We start from the raw sequence: 17,522 nt of genomic DNA, 5'->3' as shown, positions 1-17,522 counted from the left end.
GCAGTGGCAGGAGCAGGAATCAAGTAAACATTCATTGAAATGTGCACAATTTATTCCAGCCAAGAACTGGGATATTCTAACTGCAGAATTGGGATTTTGAGAAGCAGTCTAAGCAGAAGAACAGAATCAGAGAATTGTAGAGTTGGAAGGGACTGCAAGGGCCATATAGTCCAACGCACTGCAATGCAGGGATCTTTTGGCCAACATGGGGCTTCCACAAGTCACCAACTATTAGTAGTAGTAGTAGTAGTAGTAGTAATACTGGCCATGGGCCACGCTTTGCTGCCACTAAAGCTGGTGTCAATTGGCCCTTAAAAAAGAGAGACGTTCACAAGCTACATTAAGCAATGCTGAACCTTTGCTTATAGCAGAAATAGAAAGCCTGTGGGTCCCTCCAGACCTGTCGCTGGACTTCATCTCCCCTCTTCCCTGACCACTGGCCATGCACAATGGCAGCTGAAGTCCAAAAGCATCCAGACCACCCCTGCAGGGTCCCCATCCCTTCCTCATGTGGCGACCAAGGGCATCTTTCAATATTGGCATAATGAGAACAGAAATTTATCCATCCCATCTTCCAGACCCCGAGAAAGGGCTCCTCTGCTGGGCTTTGGAAGGCTCTCCTACCTCCGGGGCACACGTGAGAGATAGTCCCGGTTCAAAGAGCAGAGCTGCTGCTCCAGGCGGAAGATGCGAAAAGCCAGGTAGGAGGAGGAGACCACCAGGAGGCAGATCCTGCGGAAGCAGAGACAAAACGGAGAGGCACCGTTGAGCTCAGAGTCAGAAAACCAACCCGGAGATAGGATAGGAATGGGGGGGGGGGTGCCTGCAGGCTTACAAGACAATGAAGATTTTCAGCAGCTGATAATCAGATGGCCTCAACTCTGCTTGGTAGCTCTGCTCCACCTCCAACTCCTCTTCAGTGTTTATTGCACTTTCTGGAATAATAATAAAAAGGCATCAGGCACTCGAATATTAAAACTATATATAATGCAAACACACACACAAACACACAGTGAGATCCAATGCAGCGTGAGTGGGCATCTGCTAGCACAGTGCTGGGGAAAATTTTAGCCCTCCAGGTTGTTGGACTACAATTCCCATCAGCCCCAGCAAGCATGGCCTATGGCCCGGGATGATGTGAGTTGTAGTTCAGCAACATCTGATGCGGGGACAGGGCAAAAACTCACCATCTCTGCCCTAGCCCAACAGAGCTATTCTCTCCAACCTTTATGCCTTCTATGTCCCTGCAACATCTGCTTTGGAAGGTTAGGAGACACTTGAGATCTGGGGAAATATTTTTGTTGAAGAGTAAGGTAAAGGACCCTTGGATGGTTAAGTCCAGTCAAAAGTGATTATGGGGTTGTGGCGCTCATCTCACTTTCAGACCGAGGGAGTCGGTGTTTGTCCATAGACAGCTTTCTGGGTCATGTGGCCAGCAAGACTAAGCTGCTTCTGGTGCAACGGGACACCGTGACAGAAACCAGAGCGCACAGAAACACCATTTACCTTCCCACCGCAGCAGTACCTATCTATCTACTTGCACTAGTGTGCTTTCGAAGAGAGGTTTCTTTTCAGATTTTTTTTTTTTAACTATAGCCAAATGAAATCGCAAGCAGTCCACCAGTGGGCTAGTTCCACACATGCATGGAAGTGTGTGGAGGTTCACCAAATTAAAGATTGGGTAAAACAGCGGTTAGAATACCCATTGCATGGTTTTGGTTACACATTGAGCAATACAGAAGGTAGAGATTAATTATATTAAATCCTATCTTTCAGACAGGAATTTGTTTATATATGCAGGACCAGAATATTAAAAAGCCAATCAAAATGTGCAAACAAATATTTGAATTTTTGTTGCTGCAGCACACCCCCCTTCAACAAGCAGTTAATACTGCCTTGCTGCTTTCCTTTGAACGACATGGACACAGGACAAAAATATTTTAGAGATGAAATTTTAAAAGCTATCTATAACAATAAAAGGGGGTTGCATAAAATTGGGCCCACAATACTGAGCGCACAGCTCCTGGTGGATCCAAGGGCTGCATTTGCAGCTCAGCTGCACACAACTGAGAACACAGCACAGAGACTTAAAGCCGACTATTGCATTTGCGCCTGGGTAGAAACTCCGATTTGCGACTGGTGCTTCTGCCCTGGTGGAAAAGGCTGCTTTGTGGGCTACCCAGCAGCAAAGAGGTGGTAGCCGTCCCTACTGTCGGGCAAAGGTCACTAGGGCTTCAGAAAGCGCAAATAAGTCCCACATGAAGGCTATATGTTTTTGGATAGTAACAACCCGCCATCTGAAACAAAGTTTTGTACAAGAATTCTGAGAAGGAAATGGTTTTGTTTGCATCCATGTGGCCGCTGACGGGATGAACTGCCCCGGGCGTCTGAAGCGAAATGGAAGAGCATGAACAAAGAGCATGGCCATCTGTGCGCAGCCGACACATGGATGCACTCAGGAGGGACGTGATGGGGCGGCTGGCATGACGGAGATTACATGGGGCAATAGAGACGCAGCTTATGTCCTTGGGACAGCTGAACAGTCGGTGCTGCTGCCAGGACAGCTGTTAGATCAGGCGGGGCAAAGGAAGCTCTGCCTGAGAGTCCGCAGATTGTTCCCTATTGAAGGAGAATTACATGAAGATGATGTACAGATGGTACACAACACCAGTGCAGTTAGGGAAAATGTACAAAACTAGTTCAAATATATGTTGGAAGTGTAAGGAAAAGGAGGGGACATTTTATCTTATGTGGTGGGATTGTAAGGTAATTAAAAAATTTTGGGAAATGTTATACAACGAATTGAAGAAAATGTTCCATTTAACATTTGTTAATAAAACCAAGGCATTGGGGGGGGGATTGTAGGGAAAGACCTGCCCAAAAAGTTGAAAAACATTTTAATGTATGCGACAACGGCCACGAGAGTTCTGGTAGCACAAGGATGGAAGACTGAAGAAACCCCAACTAAAGAATCATGGCAAGAAAAATTGATGGACTATGCAGAACTGGCAAAACTGACATATAAGCTACGGGACAAGGATAACTGTGACTTTAAGGATGAATGGGAACTCTTTACAAAGTATCTGAAGACGCAACAAAGCGAACTGGACTCCTTGGCAGTTTTTGAATAAACATTCACAAACTTTTTCTTGATAATAACCAGCTAAATAATTTGAGGATCTATACAACTTTGTAACATGCAGAAAACAGCATTCTTAGAGAAACCAAAGACTGGAACTGAGGGAAGTCGGGGGGTGGGGTGGGGGTGGGTGGATTTTGTGTGGGAGGGGGGAGGGAGGAAAAATGGGGGGGGGGAACAAGGATGATATGTTTTTGGATAATATGTCCTGTTATAATTTTGAATAAAAAATAAATAAAAACGAGAGAGTCCGCAGGTGCCAGACAAAAAACATGCAGCGGCACCAAGGGCCTTTCCCCAGACTCCTGCTGCCCCGTACCTGAGACTAGGGGCTCCTCCGAGTTACAAGAGCTCTCCTTTGTGCTGAGGCTGCTGATAGATGCCCGGTGGACGCACTGGAAGCCTGCATCTGGGAGGGCCAGGGACAACGAAGCCGGCGAGCCCTTCCTCCACTTCACTTCTGGGACAATCACCTCCTGCGGAAGGCATGGAATGCGGGTTAGTTGGCTGCAGGAAGGAGCCCCGATCTTTCACTGCCGTGTCAACCTACAGGCAGAGCTAACACAGCAAGAGGTTTGTCAACAAAGCCGGCTAAGCTAGTTCTTCCCAGTGCAACACTGCCCCCTCCTGGACATTGTGAGCCTTCTCCTTGGGGAGAAGTCATCGCTCAGTGGCAGAGCACCAGTTTTGCATGCAGATAGTCCCAAATTCAATCCCTTAAAGAAGGTGCCCTTCAGTACTTTGAGGCAATGCAGGTAGCCAAGCTTAGAGGCCCAGCTTTAGTAGTTATAATTTATGCCAATAAACGTGGTTCAGAGATAGCAGCAGTTGGCAGGCTCACCCGTGCAAATCAAGTATGCTGCTAATTGGGTTGCAGCCAACTAAAATTCTACTCAAAGGAGACCCACTGAAATCAATAGGTCTATGTCAATTATGCCCATTTATTTCAATGATTCTACGCCGAGTAATACTAATGTTGGATACAACTCAGTATATTTAACTTAGCACGGCATTGGATACAACTCATAACGTATATATACAGCATACCCAGACAGTATGGGTCATAATCTCATGTTGGTCCTACTCAAGAGTAGACCCATCGAAATTAATGGATCTAAGAGAGGCTTGTTCACTAACTTTAGTGGGTCTGTTCTGAATAGGACTAGCATTGAATACCGTCCTAAATATTCTTACTATATCCAGATAGTATGTCTTGATAGTATATATTGTGGTATGGTATGGTTTGGACCTAGGTAAAGGTAGAGCAGGGGTAGGCAACCTAAGGCCCGTGGGCCAGATGCGGCCGAAACACCTTCTCAATCCGGCCCGCGGACGGTCTGGGAATCAGTGTGATTTTACATGAGTAGAATGTGTGCTTTTATTTAAAATGCATCTCTGGGTTATTTGTGGGGCATAGGAATTCGTTCATTCCCCCCCCCAAAAAAAAATAGTCCGGCCCCCCACATGGTCTGAGGGACAGTGGACCTGCCCACTGCTGAAAAAGGTTGCTGACCCCTGAGGTAGAGGATCCCTGGACGGTTAAGTCCAGTCAAAGGTGGCTATGGGGTGCAGAGCTCATCTCGCTTTCAGGCTGAGGGAGCCGGTGTTTGTCCACAGACAGATTTCTGGGTCATGTGGCCAGAGGACTAAACTGCTTCTGGTGCAATGGGACACTGTGACGGAAGCCAGAGCACATAGAAATGCTGTTTACCTTCCCACCCACCCATTTATCTACTTGCACTGGCCTGCTTTCGAACTGCTAGGTTGGCAGAAGCTGGGACAGAGCAACGGGAACTCATCACCATAGTGGGGATTCAAGAGAACATCTTACCAGTGAAACCGTGTCAGGCTCTTCAGTCAGTTCCTTCAAGCTCAGGCTCTTTTTGCTTGAGACCTGCAGAGAGAATGAGGCATGAACAGATGAGTTTCTCTACGGAGGCGCCACTCGCTTTAAGGGTCTCCGGAAGGATGTGCAAACGAACCGAAGGGCAGTTTCTCGTTGGCTGGATCCTGAAGCTTCAACCACTCCCTCTGCACCCCCAAGAGCTGACTGAGCAGCCTGTATTGCATCACCAGTTCTCAGGGACTGTAAGACTCTTGTCATGACCTAACCCCACATATCTCTCTTAAGACTCGTAGCATTTTAACTATTAGCCACATTGGGAAAATACCAGCATCGTTCCCCTTCTGTACCCAAGGCTGTGCTGTGTCTACAGACTATATAGTGTATGTAATAAACCTGGCCCAGAAAGCCGTGTGAGTAACACTGCTAGTTCTCTAGCTGCAATGATAAACCTTGACATCACCTCTCTCATTATTGCCCTTCTTTTTAAAATTAGCAACCAGGGAGAGCTGATCCAGATCAGGACCAGAGAACGGGAGGGTTGACTTTTCCCTCTGTCCTATTTCCCTGCCCAAAATCACCCCCCTCTCAAAGCTGCCATTCCACACATACACCAGATGAAACCACCTCAAATACTGATTTAATTCCCAGGCAGATCACTGAGTAGGACCGGTAACTTCAGAACGGGTCTGTCTAGCTTAAATGAGGGGCACAAACTATTTCATGGCACAGTGTCTAGCAGGCTTAACAAAAGTCCTCGTTGTTTCTTAAGAGAAAGTCATGGAAAGTTGCCTTTGTTCTGAGTTATACTTTTTTGTATTTTAACTGGTCTCTGTATTATTGCACCAAAAATCCAGTAAGAAATAATTGAAAGAAAGCCATGCTGAGCTCCTGAACTGAGAGGTCCATAGCTCAGTGGCAGAGCACATGCAACTCCAGGAGTGGGGGAAACCTCAGCAAGGTGACCTAATGTGGCCCTCCAGGCCTCTCCATGTGGCCCTTAGGGATCTCCTTAGATCACAAACACCCTTCGCCAGCCACACCTCTCCCAGCCCTGCACCATGACTTTCCTGAGCGCTGTTTCCTGGCCGACATGGATTCTTGAACTATGCCTCTGGAGACAGGATGTGTGTGAGCCGAAATCTGACTTATTACTGTAGCTGCAGTGCTGGCTGCTCTACAAGGTGCTGCAATGAATTGGTTGCTCCACCCACTCGTGCCTCTGGCCACACAAACCATTTGAATGGCTACGGCAATTAACTTGGGGGGCAACCCCCTCAAATCTTTTATTGGGGGGACCAAAGGGACCTCAGCTCCAAGAGTTGGCTCCTATGCCCCCCCAAATGTCCACGAGGCAAAAAACGGCTGGAAAGGGTTCCCCATTCCTGAGTTAGGAGGACCAGAGATCGGAAACTCCTTTTATTAAGACTCCAGAGAGCCACTGCCACGCACAGCCCTGTGGTTCCATCTACACCATGAATTTAAAGCTCCTGGCTTCCCCCAAATAATCCCTGGAACTGTAATTTGCCCCTCACAGAGCGGCAATACACAGCACCCTTAGCAAACTACAGTCATGTGCTTTAAATGGGTGGTGTGGATGGGGCCAAAGGTGGTCCGGTGGTTTGACTGTTGTAAACAAAATAATAAATTTAAGGTCATATATATATATATATATATATATATATATATGTTCGTAAATGTACCAACCAAGCACAAACATAGATATGTGGACCACATGTCTGGAGCAGCACAGGAAGACTGTCCTGAAACCTTTTTGATTCCCAAACTGACCAAATGTTTTCTCTGCAAGGAGGGAGGGCAGGAATTGGGTAATCACCATTTCAAAGGAATGGGCAGACTACCAGGAAAGGCAATCAGATAAGGCATTATCAGATAACCTGGCAGACAGGAAAAACAACAACATTCAAATTTCTGTTATAGACCACCTTTTCTGTGATGTAGGTATGATGTTTGTGGGCGGTGGTCTTGGGTTACACACCTTCTGTGATGTATGTATGATGTATGGAGGGGTGGTCTTGAACTCCAGGACAGGGAATTTAAAATGTCTATACAGTGGTGCCTCGCAAGACGAAATTAATCCGTTCCGCGAGAGTCTTCGTCTAGCGGTTTTTTCGTCTTGCGAAGCAACCCTATTAGCGGCTTAACGGATTAGCGCTATTAGCGGTTTAGCGGCTATTAAAGGCTTAAAGGCTTAGGGGATTAGCTGCTAAAAGGCTATTAAAGGCTATTAAAGCCTTAGCAGATTAGATAAAGGGGGGGGGGAAGCGAAAAAAAAATCTCTAGACTCGCAAGACATTTTCGTCTTGCGAAGCAAGCCCATAGGGAAATTCGTCCTGCAAAGCAACTCAAAAATGGAAAACCCTTTCGTCTAGCGGGTTTTCCGTCTTGCGAGGCATTCGTCTTGCGGGGCACCACTGTATAAGGGCAGACACACCTTGGTTCTGGGTCCTCCTCCGTCCTCCTGCATGTGAGGGGAGCACCCTGTTGCAACAGCTTTAATAAAGATCAGGCTTACTAGCTGCTTTGCTTCTCAATATTCTCTGGTTGGCCTCTGTTATTTTCTCCTACCAATAAGGAACCCACGTAAGGACTCTATACGGGCTCTTGGATACCCCATAAGGGCAAAAGGGCAGATTTTGTTTACAACATGACTTTGGTGCAAAGCGACTCCATGCACTCACATGGCCATCAAGGGCAAAGTTGGAAAATGAATATTTGTCCTTCAGAAGGCGTTTTAAAGTGTCTCCCGTGCATTCTGTCGCCCAGCTAGCATGCTTTTGTAGTCATGAAAGGCCTGGCTGTATTTCAAGAAAACCTCAAAACAAAAGCCTCATCCAGACAAACAAAAGGAGAGTTTTCCCTGAACAAAAACACCCTAGGACTGCTTGGGAGGAGCTCGGGGCAGGGGGCTGATCCTAAGATCCCAGTAAGACGATCTGCTCCTCTGCCACAACACCAGCCAGAAATAGATCCAGCTGAAGCTTGTGAGGAGAGTTATCTAATTCACGTCCTATGACTACCGATTGTGAAGTGAGGAAATGGCAAAGTGCCCGTCTGAGAGACAGGCCGGCTAAGAAGCAAGGAGGGAAGGACAAAATGTTAGCCAAGTGCCCCCCCCTTTCTGCCGGCCGAGCAAGGAACGAAATGTACTCCAGACAAATCAGACAGGCTTTTAGAGCGTTAATTGCCTAGTTACCTACCAAAAGCAGACCTTCAGGCCAGTGCAACCCAAACATTGGGTTGTTAAGGCATCCCGCAAGATGCCATCTCCACCAACTCCTGATTCTCTCTCAAGATTACAGGACTCTGTGTGTTCTCTGGGTATCATGAGAGGGAAGTGGGGGAAGAGTCTTGGGACAAAACCTGAGTTTTAAAATAGTTGTTTTTGCTTCTGCAAAGTGATCCCCACTCACTTTTTACCCAGGATGGAGAGAGATAGCTGCCTCGTACGCACGGGGCTCACAAATGCAAACTTACGAGGAGTGGCAAATAGACAAAAACAGCCTTTAGTTGGCCCTTCAAATATTTGTTGGACTCCCATTCAGTGTGGATAATGGTTAGGGGTAATGGGAGGTATCCTGCGACAGCAGGTCTCCCAGCTCAGCTTAATCGAAGTGCCATGCTTTCAAAGCTAGCCCTTCTATTAGACAGAGGCAACTCACCTTGGGCAACAGTTTTGGGGAAGCCATTAATGTGGAAACTCATGTGTAAGATTTTTTTAAAACCCCATGGCTATAATGACTGCAAAAGGGCTACATGCAGTAATTGATCCCTACTCAGTAACCTCTCCTTTTATTTTCAAATCCTGTAACTTTTTGAATCCTATATAACATTTATAACAAAGCACTGATTTTGGTTTTTAAGTTTTTACAAAATTGTTGCTTGGGAAATCAAATTAACGACAATACCACAATTCAGAATATACAGTAACTCTGTAAATCCAAAACCATCAAATAACAGAAATGGTTTTTGGTTTTTTTAAGGTATGGTATAATAAGAAGGGTTTTGCCTGGCAACGGAAAGGATAGCAGGGAGAGATTTCCATACCTGGGGGTGCCACCACCAAGAAAACCCTCTCCCTTCTTGTTGCCACCAACCTCTCAACTTAAATGGCAGGACCCCCAAGGACCATCGCAACGGACAGGCTTTTAAAAGCGAGCTCCTCCATAACCTGGATCTTTTGACCCTTTGCTGAGACCAGCTGACCAATTCTTTTAAGTGATACCATGAGGGCTGTCAGGGAGGGAGTGGAAGTACCTGCAAGTGGGTGCAGACTCTCCGCAGCACATCGTACACACTGTCTCTAGAGATCAGGGACACGAAGATGTACTGGAAACAAAACAAAAATCAGGAGCAGTGAATAATCATGGTGCAAGCAGCAAAGTTTGAAGCACGGCAGCTGGCCAGGCTGATTCAGCATTTGCACGTTTAAAGACAAAGACACACACACACACACGGATATTAACATGCCCCCTTCAAAGGGCACTTGCAAAGAACTGGTAAGCCTGCAAACATTTCAAGCGCCAAACATTTCAAGCGCTATGATATCACTTTGACCTGTCATGGCTTCCCCCAGAGAATCCTGGAAGGTGTAGTTTGTTAAGGATGCTGAGAATTGTTAGGGGACTCCCTATTCCCCTTGCATACCTACAATTCCCAGAGTGCCTTAATAATCAATCCCTCTTCCCAAAGAACTCTGGGAATGGTTTCTCACTGAGTCCTAAAAACTCTCAGCACCCTTAACAAACTACACTTCCCAGGATTCTCCGGGGGAAAGCCATGACAGGTTAAAGCATGGGTAGGCAAACTAAGGCCCGAGGGCCGGATCTGGCCCTGTCGCCTTCTAAATCCGGCCTGCAGGTGGTCCGGGAATCAGTGTGTTTTTACATGAGTAGAATGTGTGCTTTTATTTAAAATGCATCTCTGGGTTATTTGTGGGGCATAGGAATTCATTCATTTTCCCCCCTTCAAAATATAGTCCGACCCCCCACAAGGTCTGAGGGACGGTGGACCGGCCCCCTGTTGAAAAAGTTTGCTGACCCCTGGGCTAAAGTGGTGTCATAGTGCTCTGGTGGAGAGAAGACCTTATTTATTCTATTTTTAATGGTGCCTTTCACACAGGGAGCTCAGGGAACATGCTCCCCTCTATTTTATCCTCACAACAACCCAAGTAGCAATAGGCCCATGACTACCTGCCACCTTCGCCACCTACCCCCAAGGGACCGTTGTAACCAGCTGCCCTGCAAGGACATCACCAGGGCTCACTGAGCCTGCGATGAGACTCCGGCAGACCCAGCAAGGCTCCAGAAGCAAGGCTGCATTACGCCAGGCCTCCTGGGGCCTCTTTCTGAAATGCCAGCAGCCCGCCCGCAATGGGTGGCTTGAAATGGAAGCCACGCATGCATCTGGAAGAGTTTCATGGGTTTCAGTTTTGGAAAACCCATCAGGCGGCTGCCAAAATAGCAAAAGTTCATTTAGCCGTGGTGAACATGCCTAGTTCGAAAAACCACATTCCATCCACCCCTGCTCTTCTAGGGTTTCAACCAGAGGCGTTGCCTTCATTTCCTGTGCTCAAGTTGCTGTGCAATTTTATGGACATTGTTTCATGTTATTTATTCTGAATCATAAGCTATTGCCACAAAACCTAACTTTTTCTTAATCGAAAGGCAGGGTTAGAATGTTTTAAAACCAGGGATGGGGGACCTGTGTCCCGTCAGTTGTTGTATGGCAGGCATGGGGAACCTCTGGTCCTCCAGATGTAGGTGGACTACAACTCCCATGAACCTCAGAAAGCACAGACAGTTCAGGAACATTTGGAGGAATAATAATAATTTTTATTTATACACCACCCTCCCTGGCCAGAGTTGGGCTCAGAGCGGCTAACACCAGTAAAATTACAATAAAACATAATGGTGGGGGGAACCAATTTAAAATACAGGTTAGAATGCAATTTAAAATGCAGCCTCGTTTTAAAAGTAGCCCATAGATCAAAACCGTAAGGGGAGGGAAACATAAGGGCCAGACTGAGTCCAAACCAAAGGCCAGGCAGAACAGCTCTGTCTTGCAGGACCTGCGGAAAGATGTCAAGTCCCGCAGAGCCCTAGTCTCTTGTGACAGAGCGTTCCACCAAGTCAGGGCCAGTACTGAAAAGGCCCTGGCCCTACTTGAGACTGATATAACCACCTTGCGACTTGGGACCTCCAGAGTGTTGTTATTTGTGGACCTTAAGGTCCTCCGCAGGGCATACCAGAAGAGGCAGTCCCATAGGTACAAGGGTCCTAGGCCGCATAGGGCTTTAAAGGTCGAAACCAGCACCTTAAACCTGACCCTGTACTCCGCCGGGAGCCAGTGCAGCTGGTACAGCACCGAGTGGATGTGATCCCGTGGCAAGGACCACGTAAGGAGCCTCGCAGCGGCATTCTGCACCCGCTGGAGTTTCTGGGTCAGCTTCAAGGGCAGCCCCGTGTAGAGTGAGTTACGATAATCCAGCCTGGGGATGACTATTCATCGCGTCGTCTCGAGGTAAAAGGGGCGAGCCGAGGGCTGCCCCGACCTTATGTGGCCTTACGAAGGCCCGCCCCTGCTGCCAGCCGATTGGCTGGCGCCACAGGGGATGGAAATGGGAATTCCCTGTCTCCCGCGAGGCTGGCGCCAGCCTCGCGAGAGCAAGAGTGGGCGGGGTCGTGATCCCGCAACCCCCCCTCCTCCTGACGGTCGGAAGGGGCATTACGATAATCCAGCCTGGGGATGACCGTCGCATAGATCACTGTGGCCAGATCAGGGCGAGAAAGGTAAGGGACCAACTGCTTAATGCGGCGGAGATGGAAAAATGCCACCTTTGCTGTGGCTGCAATCTGTGCCTCCATGGAAAGGGAGGTGTCGAAGGTTACACCCAAGCTCCCTGCCCCAGCTGTAGTACTACAGTTCCCCAAATCCCTGATGCTGGCAGGGTGGGCGTTGGGAGTCCCAAGCCTGTTTTAAACGAATAAACATTGTGAGCGCCTGCTCTCACCGGAGAAGGATGCCACATTTGTAGTAGTTCCATCTGCCTTTTCCCCTGCCCTCTGTGCTTTGAGCACCCTTCTCACACACACCCTGTCCAAGAAAGGGTGGCAAACTAGTACCACACTTGGCCACAGGGAGCAGGTGGGTACATTGTGCATGAACAGGCTGAAGATGGGAGCTCCAGCTCCAGCTTCCTCATCTCAAACATGATGTCAACTGAACTCAACATGGCACAAGATTTGAGGAAGGATCGATATCAAGGCGATGTAAGGAGGACCATCAAGAGGGTGTGCTAGCAGAACCAAAGGTGAGGAAACAGTGACCGCAGAAGAGCTGGCAATCCTTTCATGTGGGGCAGGGATGGGCAGGCTGTGGCCCTTCCAGAAGCTGGATTACAGCTCGATTCATCCTTGGGCCATGCTGCTTGGGGCTGATGAGTCAACATCCAGGGAGCCACAGGTTCTCCATCCCCAATGTGACACAAGGAGTAAAGGGCACTAGATAATAATTAACTACGCAGCAGGTTCTTACACACAAACAAAAAACATATACAGTATAAGTACTGAGTGGGAAATCGTTGCCTCCAGACCTAAATGCCAAGGACATGAAGTGGGGGGGGGAATTGCATGACACATCTAAGGCGAACAGATTTATTTGCATCATAAGCTTTCACCAGCAAAAGTCAATGGGTGCCTCAAGTGCACTAGAACCTGCTAGCTGCTGACGTGGAGCCTACTAGACTCTGCTGAAACAACCAGCAACTTCCCGTTCCTTTCCGAGTTGATGTAACCCATGAAGAGGGCAGGCTGGGACTGAACCCAACATCGTACAGGGACACGATTCGCACCGGGGGAGTTCTGAAGGGCTGGGTGGAAATGTGGAGAGGTCTTGATTTGCGCTGCAGACCCAAGGCTCAAAGCCAGGGTGGCTGATCTGTGGCTTTCCAGAGGCTGTTGGACTACGACTCCCATCATCCCTAGCTGTCGGTCATGAAGGCTGGGTCTGATAGGTGCTGGAACACAACAACGCCTGGAATGTCACAAGCTCCCATTCCTTAAGCCAGTTTCTGTCTAGGGCCACATTCCCTCGGGAGTAACCTATCAGAAGCTGCAGGCCTGGAGTGGGCGGGGCCATAAGGCAACTCCGTACATTCCTAGGTGCAGATTACATGGGATATCTGCACATGGGCATTTAATGTCCCTGACCCCCACCCCCAAACACAGCAGATTTATTGCTGTAGAGGCTAAAAGGCCAAGTATTTATAGGTGAAAATGTTCACAGCTTTGACCTCAAATAGTACAGATTTTTGCCTGCGTCTCTTACCTTTCGGCTGGCATTGGTGGTGATAGCAAGTCCATTCGGCAGCAGGCGAGCCGTTTTGTGCTTTTTTATCAGCTGGACAGAGACAACAGGAATGACAACCTGAAACGGAGAAGAATGGATGTAGTTTGTGCGCGAGCCAAGAGCTGAAGTCATGGGATCACACAAGATAACTCCCTGGGTCATTAATTTCTGGTTGCAGAATCATCGCCCAAGTCCTAACCATATTCAGTCTGCAAACAAGCCACAAAGATTTCGACGAGAGGAGGCTTGCACAACTGGAAGTAAGACCCCATTTGCACTACGCATTTAAAGCCGTTTCCTATCACTTTCCTAGCATCACAGAACTGTAGAGTTGGAAGTGACCCGATAGTCATCTAGTCCAACCTCCTGCAAGGCAGGAATCTCAACTAAAGCACCCACGACAGATGGCCATCCAACTTCTGCTTTAAAATATCCAAGGAAAAGAGTCCAACCCCTTCCGAGGGAGTTCATTCCACTGTCAAACAGCTCCTGCCATCCAAAAGTTTTTAAATATTTGTGGCGTCTCCCAAAGAATCCTGGGAACTGTGGTTTGTTCAGAGTGCTGAGAGTTGTGAGGAGACCCCTCAGAGAGCAACAATTCCCAGAGTTCCCTGGGAAGAGGGACTGGCTGTTAAAACCAGTACGGGAATTGTAGCTTTGTGGAGAGGAATATGGGGGTCGCCTAACAATTCCGGGCACCTTTAAAAAACCACCCATCAAATGCTTGCAAGCAAAAAAGTCTGTCTACTTGCTTCTTTAACCTTATCAGCCAGTCAAACATTGGTGTTTAAAAACAACAACAACAACCCATGAGTAGCTTTTCCTATCCACATTCTGCTCACTGTCAATAAAGGCTAGAAATACTTAGGCTGTGAACAGATGAAGCAGAAGGCACTGCAGAGGCTGAAATGAAGCATCAGATAATTGCTCTTGCCTGCAGTACACGTTTTCTGCCCCATCATGGGCTCTGATGAAATCGGTTATGCAACTTCTTATGGTAATTCCAAGCTGAAGGAAAAGACCACATAGCTCAGTGGCAGAGCAGGCAGAAGGTCCCCATTTCAGGAAGAACTGAGAAAGGCTCCTTTCCCAAATTTTGCACAGCTGCTGCAGATGTAGATGGCCCAGAGCTAGATAGATCAATAGTCTGACACCGTGCAGAGACAGATTGCTATATATCCGGGGGGGGGGGGGGACGACCAAGAATTGCTATAAATAAGCATGTGCTGGATGCCAGGTTTCATGGCAGGGCCATTATTATTATTGACTCCAAATGCTCTGTAATGGTGCAATTTCCAGACCATTGCGTTTGAGAAGAATTAGGACAGTGGCCACAAATGAAGCTGCTGGGGACCCACAGCAGAAGCCCTGGCAGGCAAAGGGCCCCAGCAGGCATTGCTGCTGTCAGGGAGTCCCTTGCAGTAGCCTGTGGGTGCAGGGCAGTGACACATCAGCCCCAGGGAAACAGCTGAGATGAGAACAAGAAAGGGGCCAAGTCTTTCCCAGGGCAAGGTTCCCTCTCTCCTCCGTTGGGCTTGTACGGCTGTCATTACGCTGGGTGCTGGGTCAGAGCAAGCACCACAGATGCAGTAAAGGAGGGACTGGCATGAAGCAGATTGTGGACATGACCCTCAATCTAAGGAAAATAAACAGTCGGAGGGAAAAGTTCAAGGCTGCAGTTAGATAAATTGCAATGTAATGACAGAAGAGTCCTGCTTAAATGGGCTGAACGTTGCGGAGTTGGAAGCAGCCTTCTTCCTGAGCAATGTTTATTTAAATAGGTAGCGCTCAGGATATAAATAATTCAGCCGTTCAGCACCATTTTAAGGAAGTCTGTTCTAAATATGGACGAGCGTTACCCATCAACGGCAGTGTTTACCAGATAACCCCAGAACTGTAAATCAAGGAAAGCAGCAGGAATTCTGCACTGTTATCAGATTCAGCTATGGTTTCTCTTATGCCACAGACACAGGCCTTGCCTCCAAAGCAGCTTGCTTTGAGGATTTAAAACAAAACAAAAAAGTGACATTTGTTTCCATAAGATGTCCTTGCACCTTAGAAAGCTGGGTTCAACCATCTTGCTTGTCCACCTTGCCATGGTGAGTGGGGAGCCAGGCTCAGGCAAGTGAGAACCCAAATCTGGAGCTATAGGCAGAGGCAAGCTGGTGTGCATCCCAAAAGCCAATCTCAGTTCAGGTCTTCAGGTAGCAGAGGTGGCCTCTAGCGACCCAAGTGGTGTTCTGAGCTCGGAGCAGAGACAGAGTTGGGCCTCCTGTCTGAATTAAAGAAGCCGAGGAACAGGATTGCCTCTAGGGCCAAGCCCAAGGGGCACCCCAAGTTCAGAGCACCTGTCAAGCATTCAGGCAGGGCATGTCTCTGCCCCCAAACCATGTGGGGTCAAGGGCCTGTATCTAAGGAGTGGGCAGTGGAAGTGGGAATGTAAACATTTGGCAAACATCGCACCCTGGGACCTTAGATTGAATGGGCTGCAAAGAATGAACAAAGGAAGATAATATTCAACTCCTCCAGCACTCTAGGTTTGAGACAGCATGAAGATTATGAAAGACTGCACACGCAAAAATGGATTTTGTATTTATAAGAGATGACAGAGCTGCTGTCTGTGAGGAGGAAAATATGGCTGCTGTAAGAATGGACAACAAGAAGTAATGACTGAAATGGAAATTAAAGATGAGAAGATGTGGCAACATGAGGAAGAGATGGACATATGTTTGCAACAGAAGTTGGAAACCTGGTTTTAAGAAATTGTATTAAATTAAAGTAATTCGGACAGATTTGTAATAATTTGGAAAACTAACAAAAATAAATATTTACTTTTTAAAAGGGCTTTCCCCCCACCCTGCAGCCAGCAGCTCCAAGCATAGATATCAGATTTCCCCCCCGGAACTTGTGCTACATTTGAGATGCTGCAGTTGAGAAGCAACACTTGGAGAATGCTGCAATCAATGTTTGACTGGCCAACAGGTTTAAAAAGCAAGTAGGCAGACTTTCCTGTGCTCAAGCATTTGGTGGGTGGTTTTTATTACTGTCGCCACTTCATTTGATCTCCATCGAACACACTCCTCTTTTAGTCTGCTAATGTTTACTGACTCACCTTGATATCCTTCCCAAAAAGGTTTGCATAGAAACAGAGCCAGTTTGGGGAGATGTAGAGGCGGCCTTGGATGAGGATGTCTCTCTGGAGAGCACAGGAGCAGACTGCAAAGAGACAAGGCATCGTGTGAAAGGGTGTGCTGGTCCTGCTTTGCGGGAGGAAAACATCACCTCCCAAAGCAGTTTGCCCCCAGTCAAGATTCAATGCACCCTGCTGGTGGCAGCGGCTGTACATAAACGAAAGGAGATTCGGAATATACCACTGGGGTTACAAATAAAATACAGTGGTACCTCAGGTTAAGTACTTAATTTGTTCCAGAGATCCGTTCTTAACCTGAAACTGTGCTTAACCTGAAGCACCACTTTAGCTAATGGGGCCTCCTGCTGCTGCTGCGCCGCCGCGCGATTTCTGTTCTCATCCTGAAGCAAAGTTCTTAACCTGAGGTACTATTTCTGGGTTAGCAGAGTCTGTAACCTGAAGCGTATGTAACCCGAGGTACCACTGTAAAAGGCACAATGGAAGGGAACTTGAAACTTGCCTACTACTTTATGATGTTCTGTTAGTACTAAGGAAGTTATTATTATTCTACAGGAGGCAGGAATCAGATCTTTCCCCACCACTGCAGATTTACTCTGACAGGTGGGTGGTGTCACGATGGCATCAGGAGACTGATAGGTCCCACCCAGTGGTCAAAAGCTCCCCTATGGGGCAGAGTCTGCTTCACCATCTCATTCCTCCAAGGGGACTTGCTGGAAAAGCAGCACCCCATCAGCTGTTGCCCCCCAGTGACACCAGCTGATTGGAAGGTGGGTGTGGTTTGGAGGAAATGGCCTCAACGGTCAGCTTGGACTTCCTGATGGGTCAAGACTGGCCCACGGACCAAAGTTTCCTCAGCCCTGTTATTTGGAACTTTGATTTCATATTTTTGTTCTAGTTGCTCTATCATCTTCCTCTCCAAATTTTTCACCATCATTTTAGTCTTTGTTTTGTTCAATTTGAATCCTGATAATTTTCCGAATTTCTCCAATTCTTCCAATACTTTGCCAACACTGGTTTGA

At 47.6% G+C, this 17,522-nt stretch overlaps 1 protein-coding gene across 7 annotated transcripts in view; it reads right to left on the bottom strand.

Moving 5' to 3' along the window:
* The window catches only part of GRAMD2A (GRAM domain containing 2A), a gene marked incomplete at its 3' end in the record, with an annotated part of 62,669 nt that overhangs the window by 4,491 nt on the left and 40,656 nt on the right, over positions 1 to 17,522 (bottom strand). For 6 of the 7 annotated variants that reach the window (XM_080980488.1, XM_080980485.1, XM_080980489.1 and 3 more), the window contains 7 exons: positions 16,465 to 16,568; positions 13,332 to 13,430; positions 9,261 to 9,332; positions 4,971 to 5,033; positions 3,459 to 3,615; positions 836 to 935; positions 625 to 732 (listed from right to left, as the gene is read on the bottom strand). In XM_080980488.1, coding sequence (XP_080836614.1) covers positions 625 to 732; positions 836 to 935; positions 3,459 to 3,615; positions 4,971 to 5,033; positions 9,261 to 9,332; positions 13,332 to 13,430; positions 16,465 to 16,568 — 703 coding nt within the window. Of the gene's footprint in view, positions 1 to 620; positions 733 to 835; positions 936 to 3,458; positions 3,616 to 4,970; positions 5,034 to 9,260; positions 9,333 to 13,331; positions 13,431 to 16,464; positions 16,569 to 17,522 lie in introns of those variants that run through there. The other variant, XM_080980484.1, reaches the window with a different exon arrangement.

This window comes from Podarcis pityusensis (genome assembly GCF_964106645.2).
Source record: "Podarcis pityusensis genome assembly, chromosome: 14".
NCBI lineage: Eukaryota > Metazoa > Chordata > Lepidosauria > Squamata > Lacertidae > Podarcis > Podarcis pityusensis.
The sequence above is the reverse complement of the archived record's forward strand: the minus strand, read 5'-3'. Positions and strand labels throughout refer to the sequence as shown.